Genomic DNA, 17453 nt, shown 5'->3' with positions numbered 1-17453 from the left:
TAATATTAGACTTAAGTTTAAAAAATTAGATTTATTAAATATATATCTAATAGTTAAAGAGTATAAATAAATTAAAACTAGTTTTATTATTAAAGATAACTCTATAATAATAATCTATATTAATAATAAAGAATTAAATTAAATATATAAATAAATATTTTTTATATATTTTTAAATATCTATTTCTATTATATTTTTTTAGAAATAAAAAATAGAATATATTTAATTATAGAATATAGTACTATATATCTTTTAATATATTTTTTTAAAGTAGATTTTAAAATAAATATTATATAATAGAGCTAATATTAGTATCTATAGCTCTTTTTAAATAATTACTAGATAAATAATTTATTAGATATCTTTTATTTAAAAATTAATTATTATTATTCTATTATTATTCTATCTTATATATTCACCTCTAATAAGATGTACTGGATAAGGATCTATAACAATTCTATTATAACTTCTTAAATTATATATTTATCTATTTATTTATATATAATTTAATCTATAGTTTATCTATATATTAGCTCTAATTAACCTGTCTATTTAAAGCTATACCCTAATATTTTTAGTATTTAATATAGATTAATCATTATTACAATAATCAACTAAATCTAAATATAAAATTATAGTTTATCATAAAATTACTTGATAATTAATAGAACTTTATTCTAGATCATTTTAAATACTTAAAATTCCCTACTAATATAAATTAATACTCTATTAGTAGTAGTAAAAGAGTAAAAATTAGTTTTTTTATCCTTATAATATTTAGCCTGCTTTTCGCCTTTTCTTACCTATATACCCTTATCTAATTAACAATGCCTCTATACTTGATAAGTTGATAGTAGATATCTTTGACACCGCTATCCTATTTTCTCTTTCTTATACTCAGAATTCTAGGTAGATGGCACCAATATAATCATCTATTGAATGGCTGTCACAACAACTGCACATGGCCCATCCTCGGGGGGCGTTTCGTCACCAATAAATGTCCCAGAACTAGACCAGATCTTGATGGACAGGGCATTCAGCTGATAGCCGCTGGACAGTGTTTTGACAATAGCAGCTACCCGCGTAGCTTGTGAGCGGTCGCCGCACTCAAGCACCAAAAGCTTCGTACGAACCTGAAATGATAGCAAAATGATGTGATAGTAGAAAAGGTCCTCCTGTCTATCATGACCTAATCCCATAATAGAGTCTCCGAGCGGAGGAACCAATGCAAGCTTTGGTTCGAAAACTCGGACGCTACGTGAGGTAGTACCGTCTCGAAATGATTCAGGGGATATATATGGCGGGTTTGAGATGAGAACGTCACATTTTGGCTCTATTTCAGAGGGAAGCCCTTGGTGATTGCACAGCACCTCCCTTGCCGAAGGAAGTCCACTGCTATCATGGGGGAGAACGTTCCCGCGCTGGAAAGAAACCTCAGTAGCAGCACGGTTTAAAAGTAGACCTCGTTGAATATTGTGCGCAAGGTTCTTGTTGGCTAGTGCAATAGCTGCAGGGCTAAGATCAACCCCAAGAATTGAAAGCTGATCGATATGAGGGGCAAGAAGTGCATGCAGGAGTAGCCCTATGCAGCCACTACCTGTACAGAGATCAACTATACGCAAGGAACGCTGCTGTTGACCAGCTTCATGACGCCCATGCTTTTGAACGTTGTTCAAGATCAATTTGGCAGTTTGTATAGTGAATGCCTCTGTTTCTGCTCTGCTCTAGAGGAAAAACAACGCATTAGACATATTGTTTCGTCGGTAATATTTTTAGATCAAAAATAGGCAGTTGGGTGTACCTTGGAATTAGCACACCCTTTTCACATAGAATGTCGAGCTCGCCGAAGGGTTGATCGCCTAAGATATATTGCAGAGGCATTCCTTTTGATCGAGCATGGCACATCGATCTAAGGAGCCTTCTCCATCCCAAAGGGGCAAGGGAAGACCGCGTAACCTGTTTGGACGAAATCGAGCGACTGGCCCTCTCCTGGAGCCAGCGAAGTTCATTCTTTGCAGAGTCATGCGATCGGCATTCTCGGAGTAATACAGGAAGGAGTGGATTCTGCTTGTAGGCTCTTAGGATAGTTAGGTTAGAAATACGTGGCATTGGCACATGATCCGGTGTTGAGGACCGTATAACTCTTCGCTAACAATGTTTTGTCCTTGAGGTGGGAAGGAAGCTAGGGAGCGGAAACCTTTGAACGGGTAAGTGGGGAATGAAGGAATTATAGAAAGCTTGTAGTACATACAACGCGGAGAAATCACGATATATTTGGAGTAGATCAGGCTGTATGGAATGTTCGATATAAATACCAATGGAATATGTACAGGCGAATCGTCAACCCTACTGAGAAAGACGTCCACAAAAAAGATCACAAGACACTGTCGGATACGGTTCCAAAAAAGGGGGGAAGAAGGGAGAAAAGGAAGAAAAAGAGCTAAGATCTAGGGTATCACCATGTAGCATACAGCCAGTGGGCTCTAACAAGTAGAAAATTAAGCAAGAACACAAGATATTTGCTGGTGAAAATTCATCTACATCAAAAAGCGAGCACATATCCAATAGCCGCTGCACCAAGAACCAAGTGCTTTGGAACATCTGTTGGCCCGGCAGGTGCTGCAGCGCCGCCAGAACTTGTTGCTGAAGGTATATCAGTGAAGATCTCACCAGTTGGACCCCCGATCCTGGCCCCTGACCCATCGGCCACAACAGATGTGACGGGATTTGAAACTTGGGTGGCTCCAGGGACGGAATCATCGCCAGTTCCAATTTCCAAGATATTATCCTTGGTGGAGTTAAATTTGGTATTGGCCAGGGAGATTTCATTGTTGGATAGGTCGTATACAACATATGCACTGCGTAGGAACGTATCCCCCAGGACAGCAGTGCTATCTCCGGCTGGTACAATGCCAAAAATGCATGCACGCGCGCCATTTCGAAATCGCAGATCACCTGCATCTAGAACGAGTTCATCAATTCCAACTGTAATAATAGGCGACGAAAAAGTGTAGGTCACATTAATATTTTGCTGTGCCAGGCTACATGGCACATAGCCAACACCGCTGGATGACTCATAAGTGACACCCAGGTCATCATAGATGTCTTGCACAATGGAATTTGGAAGATAGGTCAGAGAACTTCCTGAGTCAAGCAGGACCGCGGCTGGGAGAGCATCGGAAGATGAATAATTATGGTGACTTGATGCTGAGCTCAATGAGACACCAGTCAGTGCTATAATGAACTCAGAATAGACCCCATTGACTGTCTGAATCGGCAAAGTTTGCAGTTCCCCATGATACTTCTCCGTATTAACGCCTCCAAATAAAATCGAGCCAGTATCTGCTCCCAGGTCATTGAGCCAAAGGCTATAAGCATTCGACTGGATTAGACCGTTTTTGACCATCGCTTGAGGAAGATTTGCGTAGGCACTTTTACCGAGCCGGCCAACCTGGACTTCGTTCGTTGTATATCCTATTCCCAAAACACCCTCTGGATAAAGGAGGAAGGTTAATAAACAACATAGATTTGCTTAAATACTGCAGAGAAGGACGGCATCGACCTACCGGCGGAGCTAGACGAGTAACCCACCCCGAACTGGAAGTCCTTGACAGTAGCACCTCCAATGTGGATAGTATCCGTAACATAATCACCGGCGGCTCCAGTGCCGTCAGCGTACGATATGTTGAAGTCCGAAGATGTATAGGCATATGATGAAGATGAACTTGGGTCGTAAGACCCCGAGGCATTGCAAGGTTGATCTCTAGATGAGCAAAGCGTCGAATTCGCTGCATTACACCAGAGGTCACTGCTTCCTGTATCAAGGACTAACCGCAGGCTTTGCTTTGGTGTGCCCAGCGTTATGTTACAGAAATATAACGTTTCCTACGGGGTAGATTAGCGGACATACATCAATTTAATGTTCTGGCCGACATACCTCATTATCGAGATTCTGCTCAACAGTCTTGTCGCGCTTTCGTCTCATCCGGTCTCTAGCCACAGGGTCGACTGCGTTATTTCGTTTGATATCCAGCGAGACAACGGCCGGAAGGTCTCTTCGGTGGAGTGTCAGCGCTGTTGTCCCTTGCAAGCCAAGGCAAGCAACGAGCAAAACAAGCCAGGACTTCTGCATCGTGCTATTTCTCCTATTCTTTTTTATTTCTTTGATTCGGATCCCATGAAAGACGGCCCCAGGTCTTCTTGTCCCATAAATCAGGACTCACCAAGGCCACTGAACTGGAAAACGAGCACAAAGCTCTTCCGGCCCACTGTACCTTGAAAGACAGTAGTCAATCTCACGTTGGGACAAGAATCCAAGAAAGGTGAAAAGAATTCGAGGAAGGAGAAGGCATAGACGGTCTAAAGGGAAGCTCTGATGTACAATTGCTAGTAGGGACATGGCTGCGCTCTTGTATGGTAACGGAAAGCACTAATCTTTGGGACTGATGTCGTACGCTGCATGCGGTCTGGTACTGTTGATTGCTCAACTATAGATCGCGCAAGTCTCCACTTAGACCGGCTCGGCTAAATCGGAGTGGGGCTTGCGATCATTGGTCCAATGGGACTATGCGAATGTGATGCTTGTAGTCGTCATCATCATCATCATTCATCATGTACTAGTACTAATAATGCTAAGCTTCTACGTCTACTACAGTGCCTTCTGCAGAGTCGCTAGGCTACAATATCAAGAATATTCTACAGGTACGTACGTAGTAAACTGACTAGGCTTATATCTTGGATACTATTAGTTGTTCTTAGGTATATGGCCTCTGTTACTTGTAGACTCTTCTATCTTGTAACATGTTCTAGGCACAGTGAGGAAAGCTCACGGCGTCAGACAACTGACAAAGGGCCTTCCGGTACAGAGTAGTACAGTTTGCGGCATTGCCGGGAAATCGGCTGGCTCGGGAGTCAGCCCAACTAACTCCGTGTTATCGGAGGTCTCGGGACCTTTAGATAAACTTTTACCACAAATCAAACAACATCACATCATATACCACACCGCAAATACTGACAAACGCCGTACTAGTCAATGTCTCTTTCTACTGGATTTCTGGAGTCAACCTGTAATTTGTGTATTATCATGCAACGTGTGCCATGCATTTATTGTGTTGCCTACGATAGGCAACAAATACTTGGGAGCGGTTTTGTCATAAAAGAAGCAAAAAAGTACGTCAAGTGATAGCGAATACACTATTCCCCTACACAAAAAGGCTGCTTCGACCCTCACCTTATATGGCCGGCTTACCATTCCTTGTAAAATTAGGGATAGTCTGGAGAGATTATAGTACAGTATAAATACATGATAGGTACGTACACGCAAACGCTGGCGCTATCGCCTTGATCGGGACCATTCGCTGTTCATTTGGAATAGCAAAGGCCATGTATAGTCATGAATGCCCTGGTAGTAATGATGAATAGCCCTCACAGCCCCATGGCTTTTCTAATCTGTTTCATAGTCACATCGGCATTGGCACGTGCAGCCTGGGCACCCTGCTCTGTGACAGTATCCAGATAACCAGAGTTGTCTTCCATGAGCGAATAGTACCGCTCTCTTATTCCTTGCAGGTGATCAGAGATTCGACCTGCCAGGTCTTCTTTAAGAGCCCGAAGGCTCGCCGATTTGTATTCCAAAGATAAGTCGTCGCAGGATCTTCCGTCGAGATGGCTTAGAATTTCTATAAGATTAGAAACGCCCGGCCGGCGGACAGGATCATAAGTTATGCTTGCGTCTGAGTCAGTTAGGGCAGCCCTAACTTTCCTATGAATATCATAAGGTGAATCAGTAAGGAGGATCCTCGATCGGCTGTCGGCGTGCGACTTGGACATTTTCAAGGTGGGCTCTTTGAGAGACATAACTCGCTTCGCAGGTGCTGTATAAGTTAGCACAGTTCTAAGGTTCATTTCTGGTTAGCGCGTAGGAGGCTTACAGATGAGTGCCTCTGGAGATGGGAAGATATGACCGTAGAGATGGTTAAAGCTATTAGCAGTATACCTAGAAAACTCAAGATGCTGTCTTTGATCCTCCCCAACAGGTACATGAGTAGCCCTTGCCCGTGTCAGTACAGCTTCACAGTGACACTTGTAATTAGCTGCCGAACCTGTGCACTAAGATGTCCGCTGCTTGCAATACAGGGTAAGAGAATAAGCCAAGCCGTAGCTTAGACCTGGCAGCTGAATGATCCAGGCTTGTGTTTTCCGGTAGTTGCAACTTGCTCTATATGTAGTCAACTTCAAGGTCCATTTCCAATAGTTACATTCGCTTGCCTTCTAAGACAAATTGCGCCTCAATTTTCAATGTCCACTATTGCTCACCTTCCATTGAGTCATCCGTGATAGGTATCCCATAGAAGCTACCGTACTCAGGATCCAATATAATTCAGTATGAGCAGGAACCTGGCCATAGTTAATGGGAGCGCTTGGATGGGAATGTAGAGCATTGGGTTCCAATAGAGCATAATGGACGTACAGCCGACTGGTAAAAAATGGTTGAGCGATCGGGGTTCAAGCCTACAGCGAGAAGTGTCGCAAACGCCTCCCTACGCCACTTCTTTAATTGACACCTATCTTGTGGTACAGTTAAGGCATGCAAGTCGACGATGGAGTAAAACAATCTCGTCCCCTCGGTAGCATTGTCCTGTAGCCTGACCCATTCACGCAAAGCACCCAGATAATTCCCCAAGTGCGGCACACCAGTTGGCTGGATCCCAGAGAATATAGTCTGACTAGATGATATTGGTGATGGCTGCGCTGTAACTGAGCTACCCCATCTTCGGAGATGGCCTTTCATATTGAACTTAATAGTCCTCGACTGCAAGAGGGCATTTGTCGCTCTATGAGCGCGCCGGCAGTATGATGCATAGCGGCTGACATGCATGTCCAGTGGCTACCTTGAAATGAGAAAATTCGAGCATTGATGCATTTGTCCCACGTTCCCTTAGAACAGCCGTTCAATGTTATGGGTTGGGCACGTGACTCACTGCTTGCTGAGACAAGTTGCCATTACCACATTATATGAATTCTATGTTTACACTATTCAAAGCAACAACTGTGATCCAAGCAATCGTCATCGTGTAGAATAATACAATATGGGTTGAGAACCGACTAAAATATAAGGGTAAAAGTAGAAATACAGAGATTTATGTGGGAAGCACTGAAATGGCAGAGTATATAGGGAGCTATTGGCTTGATTTCAGCCTTCGCGGACGCTGCTTAGTGGACTTCTGTGTTTAGGAAGTCGCATGTCGCCCAGAAGATCAGGTATCGGACTCTGCGTCCCTTCACCTCCCCGCTGACCGAAGTGTGATAGATGAGGCTCGAGGGACCCTTCAACCTCAGGGACTGCGTTATCTATATTCTTGAACACGTCTGTAGACATGGGTTAGTTACTAAACCCTAGGGCGATACAGAGTAAGGGAGGGGGGGGGGGAAAGGAGAAAGAAAAAAGAAACGGAGTAGAAGGATTATAGCGTACCAAGGCTCTCGTGTTCCCAAACATTAGCTTTCATACCCACTCCATATAAAGCATGCTTTCGTAAAAATGCCAACCACGTCTGCACAACCTGAGGGCTACCATCCTTGATTTGAATCAGTCGGCGAAGAGTGATCCGCTCAAAATTTTCCTGGCTCTTCTTGTGCACGAAATTGCTTCGAGGGAATGTCCAACGTTCAACGATGCGTGGTAGAGGCACAGGCCCGGAGACAGGAAGTTTTAAGTAATAGGCAGCACGCACAGCGAAATCAGCGAAGAACTCCACATTTCGAACGCTATACGATCGAAGTTGAAGGTCGCAAACCGGCAATCCATATTCGGCTTTCCGTCGGAGAGGCCGCAAATACACCGCTTGCACGCTTCGTGGCAGCCGGGATTTAGCGTTGATACCGTCCAGGCGCTCGGCCCTGTTGCAAGGGTAAGTGCATGTCTCTCCTAGTGATTGATCTTTGAGAAGAGGTTGTGATGACTGACCAATTTTTGGTACATGATGCAGGCTGTTGGTCCCGTTCCGTTGAGCTAGGGGTATTCGAAAATCAGCCAGAGCTTGTGTCGAATACTATACAGGGGCCACTTACAGCGGTGATATCTTAGCTATGCTCTGAGAAACTTTGAAGTTTGATTTATCAATAACGTCTGGGCTACTTGGCAAAGCGATGCTGCGAGCGGGCACTGCGAACTAAGTCGAATTATTAGCATTGTCACTCGAGGTGTACTAAATGAAGCAAGTAATACCAGCGATTGCTTGCCAGTCCTGGTCAACAGGCGAGGGTTGATTAGCAAAGACATTTCAGTACATTGAGCAAGAAGTAGAAGTAGGGAGTCTGATTAAGATTAGCATGAAGTATTAGGAAAAGATGCTGTTACAAGAGTGTCTCGTGGCTAGCCCTTCCATCTGATTTTTGAGATTTCAGGCTACCATCATGATTCGCCTGTCTGCTTACCGCCTTTCTTCGTACTATTATTATTATTATTACTACTACTACTACAACTAGTACCTTACTACTAAAGTACTACTAGCACCAAGTACCGGTACCTGAACCTGGTGATGCCTAAGGCAATATATGCCATTTGAAGGGTAAAGGGTAAAAAAAATAATTGTACAGGGGTGGGAGGAAGGCAGCAAGAAATGGTGAAGAGGAAGAAGGAAGATCAAGCATACTCCGTACTCTGTCACAACAGTTACCGCATGATTGGTACACCACCACTTCTTGGCACTGGTCACCCATTTTTCTATTCCGTAACCAGCTCCGAGATAGGACTTGCAGTGTATTATTTGACCGAAGATGGCTCGCCCATATGGAGACTTGTGCTCGTCTGAACGAGTCCACGAAGCGCTTTCGTTCCTAAGGAAGAATTTGCCAGTCTCCTTGCAAAATCCTAAAGTTGCAATTGTGTGTGGCTCTGGTTTGGGGGGCCTGGCAAACACTATTCGTGATCAGCCACGGGCAGAGTTTGATTATTCTTCTATCCCACATTTCCCGCATCTAACAGGTAATCAACGAGCCTGCTCTACATTGAGTTCCACATACTCACTCACCAGATAGTTCCCGGACATGCAGGAAAACTTATCTTCGGCCTTCTAGATGAGCAGGTACCTGTTGTTTTGATGGTTGGGCGTGCCCAGTGAGTTTCCCAGACCAGGGCATGAGGAAAAGCTAGCAAACTTACAAATGCACCCTTAAAGCTACTACGAGGGTCATTCCATCAACCAAGTGACATTCCCTGTCCGAGTTTTCAAGTTGCTGGGGGTTGATACCCTAGTGTGTAAGTTTGAATACATTTGGTATATGCGACTTGGCTAATAACCATATTTAACAGTGACTAATGCTGCGGGGGGGTTGAATTCAGAGTATGCGGTTGGCGACATCGTATTATTGAATGATGTGAGTTTGTTCCTTTCACTAGTTCCCAACCCCCAGATTCCATTTAACATAAACATTTAGCATATTTTCTTAGCCGGTTTGGCAGGCACTCATCCACTCCGAGGACCGAACGCCGAAGAGTTCGGTCCTCGTTTCCCCCCTCTGTCCGATGCCTACGACCTCGAACTTAGACGTCACGTGCATGCAGCTTGGGGTGAGGTGATGCATGCAGAAAGCCAGCGAAGGCTGCATGAAGGTGTGTATGCTTTCGTTGGAGGACCCAGGTAAGTACTCAGGTTGTACCATTGCAAGGCATCGTATTCTGAAGCAAACCAGTTACGAAACCAGGGCCGAATGCCGCATGCTTCACAAACTCGGTGCAGATGTGGTTGGCATGTCAACTGTGCCGGAAATTGTTGTCGCCAGGCACTGTGGCATTAGAGTCTTAGCACTTAGCTTGGTAACAAACTGTGCTGTTCTCTCTCCCGTTCCTCGTGGGGACGATCGTCTCCTACAGGGCAAGGGTGTTGAAGAGCTAGACGCTATTTTGCAGGAGGGCAAAGCAAACCATGAGGAAGTACTCGAGGCTGGTCGTTCAGCAGCCATGGATATGCAGGTTCGTGTCCAGATGATACCCCCTATCATGGTTGTTTGAAACTAACGCCTACCAGAGGGTTGTAGTGCAAACTATATTGGGCGCGTTCAAAAGCGATTAGTGTGTGCAATTGCACTTTGGGTGGCTCGAAGCGAGAGGACGGGCAATTGCTCAGATTCGCTGAATTCATCGCGAACCGTTCGTTTATCCATGCCTTGAAGCATGCGAAGTCTGGTTCAAGAGAGATTCTTACAGTATAATGGCCCCCAGAACTATCCATGTAGGAGCAGCATCAGTCTTATCACTTGCCTTTTGCTCTTCTCTTGGCTTGCAGGTGTTTGTAAAAGGATTTCTTGCCGCTCTGCTTGCCGGTTTGTATTTCTCTGTATTTAGACTCGAACCGCTTGTTGTGCCGCTCTTGGTCTAGTACTTCTTCCACGAAAGTTTTCTTGCGGTCTTTCTTGGCAATACGGCCACTGAAGAACTCCGTTCGACCTTCAATGATAGTTCCCACTTGGGAATACTTAGGCGGCTGTGCTTTGCCATTTTCCTTCTTGTAGTGTCTTTTAGGATCCAATACCGACCGCATTCTGAGTAATTGCAAATCTCTTTTCAATTCTGGTGTCAATTCTGTCTGGGGAAGGTCGAACCAGTTGCTGCCAGCCGTAGGTTTATCCTATACAAACGTATTGTTAGCTCTCAATCCAGCTTGAATGGTTTATAATGACAGTTGTTTGGTAAAGATGCTCAGAGTAACTATGAAAATTTGGCTCTCATTGGCACAGCGCAGCCCAGTACGGACTGTTGAAGCTGTATCAAGCGCTTATGCGAAGGGATAATTTTCCTCATGGCAGCAACGGCAACAGAGACGGACTAAAATCAGGGAGTGTTTTACCTTCTTAACCTTCGGTTGTTTGGGCTCTTTGTAGCCAAGACCATTGCTTGCATCCTGCACGTTCTTCAAGACGCGTGTGGTATCGATCGTCGCAAAATCCCCCTCCTGCAGAAGGTAAGGCTGCAGAGGACAATTAGAGGACAACCTAGGGATGCTTTTCTTACACGTTAACCGTAATCCTAAACCACATGCATGGGTGTTTTCAAGGTGCCTCAGGAAATATTCTAGTAGGCTATACGTACCTTAACAAGCTGTGCTGGGGCTGATCATCAGGTACCTCCCTGGTATCAGGCACGTTAGTAGAGTTCACATCTCGAGCACGTAATCGGCCTTCCGCCTCGAAAAGTAGCTGCTCGATATCATGGTCTGTGATATGAACTTCATCATGACTGTTGATAGCCCCAGCTTCACCACATGTTATTTGAGTCATGTCCTCCAGTCCTGGAAGGAGGGTGGTTGAAAACAAACAATATGCTGTTGTGTAGGCTTTGAAGGGGAAAGAGATAGAGTAGAGAAGGAAAAGAGGAGACTGGAATTTCAAAGGGTATTTATATAGGCGGTAGCTGACTAGTCTCATCTTGTCTGCAAATTTTCTTGTGTGGGGCTGCTCCGGTCGAAAATCAGACTAGCACTAACTAGGTAAGCCCCTTGGTTAGGTAGGACCTGAGGGCAATATGAAATTGGTGGTCTTGGGAGAATGATGAAAGGTACCATGAGTGTATTGATTGGCGCTGTCAATACGGAGTACATGCTTCTAGAATAGATGCCCGAAATATCCACATTCACAGTACTTCTAGCCTTTGCCAATTTAACCAGTAAAGGACAATGACGAAAAGGCCACTTGCTCCTGGGGGGCACTTAGAGCCGTGTCCAATCATTTCCAGTTTTTCTGATCTACGAAGTATAAAAGCAGATCTCATTATCATCAACCTTCCATATCTCTCCCATACTAGGCGCTCTTTGTGTCACTTAGAGCTTACTCCAGGAAAGGGCTATCCTGTATCTTTCTTTATTGGCTTCCTTTCTTCACCTAGCCTCTCTCAGTCTGTCTCCTTACAGGTATAGAACCTCAGTCTTTATTTATCCCTTTATATCGTGCGTAGATGCAAAAGTAGAGGATTCCCCCCAACACCACTTACATATATATTTTATAGTCTTTTAACCATAGCTATGTATGTCCGTGTTATACGAGTCCTAGCACCCAGGGCTAGCCAAAGATATATATATACTCTTGCTATACATATCTTCACCGATCGACCATACTCTGTATACCCAGTCCCAGCGGTCTGTGACTGCAGAGGTAGAGCCATAACACACACACACACACACATATTCGTTCTAATGTGCAAGATCAAATTGTTAAACCTCAATTTTTGGGCTAGGTCGTCTGAATAGGTGTTAAAACTGTATCGCTGCCGATTGAATAAAACTCTATACAGAGGAATAATATAGAGCAGCAAGCTTTTACTAATTTGCCTTTTGCCTTCCTAGTTGCTGTTTTTCATGTTGTTGTTGTTGCTGGTCGTGGTGGCGGATTCCCCGCGTTGAGGTACTTCGCAAGACGTCACGCTTAGTGGGCGCTTGCCTACGCGCTACTGCTGCCCAGGCGACTCGTTGGACAGAGAGCGCGCAACCCCATCTTCTCGCCCCAATCCATAGCAAATGGACCACGCAGCAGCCGCCTTTTCTTAATCTATTTGATTGCTCCTCTCCTATACGGCCTCCCTGAAAACTGTGGAATAAATATCTCAGTTGGCTAAAACCCTGCAGCTGATCTCAAATTCCATCTGTTCACCGTCATAACTGTTGGCTCAACACGAAAGCAGGCCTCCCACCATATCCGATACCACCCAGGTCCAGAATATATCATCAGTGCATGTTTGTGGCCGATCATACGTTCTATACGAGAGTCTACAGTCATGGAACAATCCACCCAAAGTGCTAGCCAGCAGCAGGGCAGACAGCAACCTGTGTATGATACTAGAAACGGTGGACACTATGGTAAGCTTCCCTCATCACTTACGGGCTTCTTTTTACACCTTGTTTCTTTGGGAAAATTCCTCTCTACTTTATTCCAAGAGGCACCTCAGCAAACACCACGCTAATATGGGTTTTCAGGTGCCAGCGCAGCGGTATGTCCTGCCCACAATAATACTAGATGGACTCATCAAGTCTGTAGTTGCCTGACTCGTCATGTATTAGCTTTCTGCACAGGGATATGCGCCCGTAGCTGAACTTTATACGGGTACTTGGGCAAATGTGGGCATTGTTTCATTGAGGTAGATGGTTCTAAAAGAGAGTACTGATGTGGACCAGGTCAATCAAGGCTTGCAAGGCACGGCTCGTGATATTCTGACAACGTATTGGCAGCATATCATCAACCACCTCGAATCAGACAACCATGATTATAAAATCCATCAACTGCCATTGGCGCGTATTAAGAAGGTCATGAAAGCTGATCCAGAGGTGAAAATGATTTCAGCCGAGGCACCAATCCTCTTTGCTAAAGGTTGTGATATATTCATTACCGAGCTGACTATGCGAGCTTGGATACATGCCGAGGACAACAAGCGGCGCACTCTGCAGAGATCAGATATTGCCGCTGCCCTCTCTAAATCCGACATGTTCGATTTTCTCATTGACATAGTTCCCCGTGAGGAGGCCACGTCGCACGCAAAGCGATCTAGTCAGGCGGCAGGTGCACCGTCGGGGGCCCCTGGGCCTACAGGCGCTGCAGGACAACTTCCGCCATCCCAGCACGGAGTGCAGCACCCGTCACATCACATGGCACCCCCCGACTACAGTTTGGGCCAGCATGGTCTTCAAGACCAGGAATATCGTCAACCAGCTATGTACGCGGGACCTGTGCAATCGGATCCGACTGCAGCATATGGTCAGCCGCAATCTCAAATGTTTGAAGGAATGTATGCCGCTTACCCGCACTTACCGCCACAGCAGGTATGTCCAAGACCATCTCATTTTCACATTTCTGTGGGATAATCTACCGCAGAATTATCCTTAGCGAATTCTTTCCAGCTAATTATAACTGCTTCAAAGTGATCGAGGTGCGCGTTGCAAGCGTACATTAGCTAGCTGGTTTTTTGTAGTTCCTTATTTTGCGAGACTCGGGCTTTGATCTTCATAATGGAGTTCTTTTTAGTGATAGGCTGGTGATGTTTATTAGTCTAGATGGTGGAAACGATATGGTAACGTAATTATTTGGTGTAGTCAAACGCCAAATACACCATAAATAATTTCTCCATTATTCGCTGAGAAATGAGTTATGTGTTTACGTTTCCTCCTATCCTACATCCTGCGCATGCTTCCATAGGAAGTTTAATCAAGCCCAGTTATGGGCCTAGCTAGGATTTCTTCCCGAATCTCGAAGAAAGTGTCGTGAATTTGTCGGTCTTCACGGGACTTTGAATAGAGCGAACCACCCTTGGATATGTTAGTATGTCTGGCGTTTATGGGTTCTGTGAAACATACTTTTCTAGTAGGACTGGGCCATTGATGGCGTCCACGCGGCCATACTTCTTATTCCGAGTAGAAATATCATAGAACTCATCAGTATTATCCGCCTGCATCAACTGCACAGTTTGCTGGAGTTCATCGAGGTTTTCCCGGAGGATAGGTACACCAAGACTATCGACAAAGTGATAGAGATATTCAACGTCCTTTGCAAGAGCCATGACACCGTTCGGGTTGATCTTCTTTACATCTGCAGCAAGAGGAAGCGCCTAAGACGAAAGTCAGCAGAGCCAAGAAAGACAACGATCCAGGCTTTCTAAAGTGCGTACAAGAATCATGTTTGCTGCATGGCTAAGAGCATCGAAGTAAATAAGCTCCTTGATCTCGGTGGGGAGCCCGAGCAATGTCGAGTTCATTATATTGGATAAGAACCGAGTTAGAGTCTGCATGTAGTTGCTCGGTTCTGTAGGCGGAACAGGGGCCATCCAGTCATATTCCGCGGTTTCGATGAGGTCGTCAATCTTGGAGTTAACCACCTCAAAGATACGTTTCTCTGCCGCCTTTTTATTGTTCCTGAACTTTTCGGTGGCTTTGAGAGTGATGGGACCGCCCGTGGAATTGTGTGACCTCGCTGCTGCAAGGAGATTTTCGAGTTCATGACAAGCGAGTTCAAAATGCTCCAAATTAATGAGTATCTGAACGATCTGCCCCAGATACTGAGAAGCAAGGCGCTCAACTAATGTATCACAAACTTTGCTTGAAAGAAGTTCATCGAGTGCCTAGCCATGTTTGGTGAGCATTCTTTGCGGCGCCTACCTATGTTAGACTTACATCTTTGAGAGATTCATCGATGACACTCGAGTGGGAGAAATCGTCGTTGGCAAAGAAGTAGAACTGATTCAGAAAATTCCGAATGTCAATGCAGCATAAGGGATACATCTGAGAAAATGGCAAGACACATGGAAAACTGGATAACGAGTTAGTGTCGATGAATCAAAATAAGTGAGGACCATGTATATTAATGTACGTTTGTTCTTCCCGTGGCTTCTCAGGCGTGTACCAGCTAACATTGAGTACTTTGTCAAACTCCTCCAGCGTCTGGATGGGCATAGGCATATAATCATCTGTTGATACAATCTTCGATGACTTTAGTACAGCGACAAGAAGTATTTAAGGCGGAAAATACTACCTCTTGAAAGTCGTCACTGAACCTCTTCTTGAGCAATTCGGCGTACTTCTTGAAAAGAGTGAGCAAGAAGTTGTCAAAGACACCAACGGGGAAGCCCCAACTCTACATTTAATCAAGTTAGTGTCATCAGTGACTGGGATGAATGAGTCCGAAGGGCAACAGACATTCATTGTTTGCATGAACAGTGCAATAAGATTCTTAATTTTCAGCAAACTCTCGGCATTATCGACTTCGGGAAGGGCCTTCAATATCAGGTTCACAGCTGTTTGGCACATAGAATCCCAGAGTTCATCTACCTATTGAAACTTTGTTACATTTCTTGTCTCAAAAGACATGTGCAAGGGATAATGCTCACATCAACTGGAGATCGCAAGTCTGGCACTCTCTTCATTGTAGATCGTTCAACAATTGCAAACCCTGCCATCTCCTCGAGAAGATTATGTAGACTTGCGCCATCCTCATCAACGAGAGTTATTGATGGAGGTATCAATAGCTCCTTTTGTCGACGACGTGTATTAGCATACTCACTCCTGAACTTATCCATATGTCCAAGAGATTGGTGAATGTGTAAGCATTCAAACAGTGGCGTGAAGTCGACTTGTAGTTCCTCGTTCTGTAGGAGGTCATATTCCTCATGTTCATCAGAAACAAGCTCAATGGCGGAATTTAGTTTAAAATGGCCAAGATATGGCGTCATGTCGGCCCTCTCCTTCTGCCTCGTTTTACGGAGATCTGTATGATACAAGGCAATTTCCCCCAGATATTGCGACATCTCGCGGATTCTGTACAGCCAAGTGTTTAGATCAGACATCACTGCCTCAGCTATAGCCTTTTGAGTTGCTGGCACTGAGCGCTGAATCATGTCTGCAATTTTGTACTTGGTCACGCCCTTGAGGTGAACATTTTGGAGCTCATCAAGGGCTCGAAGGGCTGCATAATGGTTTTTCCTCGCTAATAAGTCATGAATTTGGTTCGCGAGGCGGAGAACCTCCAGGCAATCTTGAATAGCACGGGAGGTTTCATCAATATTCTGACGGTGGCTCCGTGATTCGACTAGAGCTTTCTTCTGTTCAGCTAGCTTTTCAGTACTAGCTTGAATGGATTGATTCAGGTCCAATATTTCGGCTGTTAGGCTCACAGTACCTTCCCTAATACGGAGGAGTTGATTGACTGACGTGACGAATTCTTGGTGATTGGTGTTACAGATAGTTTCTATTTCAGCTTCCTTATCGCTAGCGAACCTAGACAAGGACTGTAGTAACTGTGGAGTTCGATTTCCCACGCTATATTCCTTTATTGAAGGAATCAACTGGTCGAGATAATCCGTATCTGAAGGTGATATGATAATCTGATAAGTCCAGACGGATTAGAGTGGCCACCAACTTTCTTTTTCTGACTCTGACCTGATTCAAAACATATGCAGATTCATTGCGAGAAGAAACCATAGAAGGCATAGTGATAGCTTAACTTAGGCGTCAAATTTCTCAGGCGTTTGTGGGAAGTGAGGTGCAGAGAAGTGAACAGGATGAATGACAGCAGTATAGAGATAGCCCAACTGAATTAGTACCTTGGTACTCCTGTGCGTAGTTAACTATACCTATTAGGACAAGGCATGTGGATACCTTGCTTGTGTACGGATGGACTCCAGAGTAGTCCACCTACTATGTAGTAGTACGGAGTACGTAATAATCTAATCTTACCGTTTGTGGTATAGTGCCATTGTCTCAGCTGTTAGTTCTACGTGCTGTTTACCTCAGCGAGCTCAGGCGGTTATGAACTTATGCTGCATAACTAGCTATGTATGTATGTAGTACATTATTACATACATACTATGCTTATTAAGGTAGACTAGGAATTGAATGTCAGCGTTCATTTACTAGTGCAGCCGGCTTTAGAACTATAAGTTGATATTACTCTGACCGAAATACTTAGCAATTATTCATTAT

General features: G+C 44.5%; 6 protein-coding genes across 6 annotated transcripts; 1 reads left to right on the top strand and 5 right to left on the bottom strand.

The window, feature by feature from the left end:
* Nucleotides 1–932: 932 nt before the first annotated feature.
* AO090701000001 (N5-glutamine methyltransferase family protein) lies at nt 933–2109 on the bottom strand (the record flags this gene model as incomplete). Its single annotated transcript, XM_023237510.1, has 2 exons — nt 933–1719; nt 1802–2109. 2 exons carry the CDS (start codon nt 2107–2109, stop codon nt 933–935), a joined length of 1095 nt encoding a protein of 364 aa, XP_023091963.1.
* A 433-nt stretch (nt 2110–2542) lies between these two features.
* On the bottom strand, nt 2543–4132 carry AO090701000002 (pepsin-like aspartic protease; the record flags this gene model as incomplete). Its single annotated transcript, XM_001822847.3, has 3 exons — nt 2543–3492; nt 3567–3885; nt 3938–4132. 3 exons carry the CDS (start codon nt 4130–4132, stop codon nt 2543–2545), a joined length of 1464 nt encoding a protein of 487 aa, XP_001822899.1.
* A 1292-nt stretch (nt 4133–5424) lies between these two features.
* AO090701000003 (tryptophan--tRNA ligase) lies at nt 5425–6790 on the bottom strand (the record flags this gene model as incomplete). Its single annotated transcript, XM_001822848.3, has 5 exons — nt 5425–5873; nt 5931–6049; nt 6102–6217; nt 6316–6396; nt 6470–6790. 5 exons carry the CDS (start codon nt 6788–6790, stop codon nt 5425–5427), a joined length of 1086 nt encoding a protein of 361 aa, XP_001822900.3.
* Nucleotides 6791–7192: 402 nt separating this feature from the next.
* AO090701000004 (mitochondrial 37S ribosomal protein uS10m) lies at nt 7193–9963 on the bottom strand (the record flags this gene model as incomplete). The annotated part of the gene is made up of 3 exons (XM_023237508.1): nt 7193–7368; nt 7475–8011; nt 9873–9963. 3 exons carry the CDS (start codon nt 9961–9963, stop codon nt 7193–7195), a joined length of 804 nt encoding a protein of 267 aa, XP_023091964.1.
* Nucleotides 9964–12766: 2803 nt separating this feature from the next.
* On the top strand, nt 12767–13907 carry hapE (CCAAT-binding factor complex subunit HapE; the record flags this gene model as incomplete). The annotated part of the gene is made up of 4 exons (XM_023237507.1): nt 12767–12848; nt 13078–13106; nt 13164–13805; nt 13905–13907. 4 exons carry the CDS (start codon nt 12767–12769, stop codon nt 13905–13907), a joined length of 756 nt encoding a protein of 251 aa, XP_023091965.1.
* Nucleotides 13908–14209: 302 nt separating this feature from the next.
* AO090701000006 (Rab GTPase-binding exocyst subunit SEC15) lies at nt 14210–16961 on the bottom strand (the record flags this gene model as incomplete). Its single annotated transcript, XM_023237506.1, has 9 exons — nt 14210–14288; nt 14337–14587; nt 14648–15097; nt 15150–15285; nt 15379–15455; nt 15508–15609; nt 15672–15803; nt 15863–16816; nt 16911–16961. The coding sequence occupies 9 exons, from the start codon at nt 16959–16961 to the stop codon at nt 14210–14212; spliced, it is 2232 nt and encodes a 743-aa protein (XP_023091966.1).
* Between the last annotated feature and the right edge of the window lie 492 nt (nt 16962–17453).

The sequence above is a fragment of the Aspergillus oryzae genome, chromosome 5 (genome assembly GCF_000184455.2).
Source record: "Aspergillus oryzae RIB40 DNA, chromosome 5".
NCBI classification, from domain to species: Eukaryota; Fungi; Ascomycota; class Eurotiomycetes; order Eurotiales; family Aspergillaceae; genus Aspergillus; species Aspergillus oryzae.
This window is presented reverse-complemented; position numbering and strand designations above follow the sequence as displayed.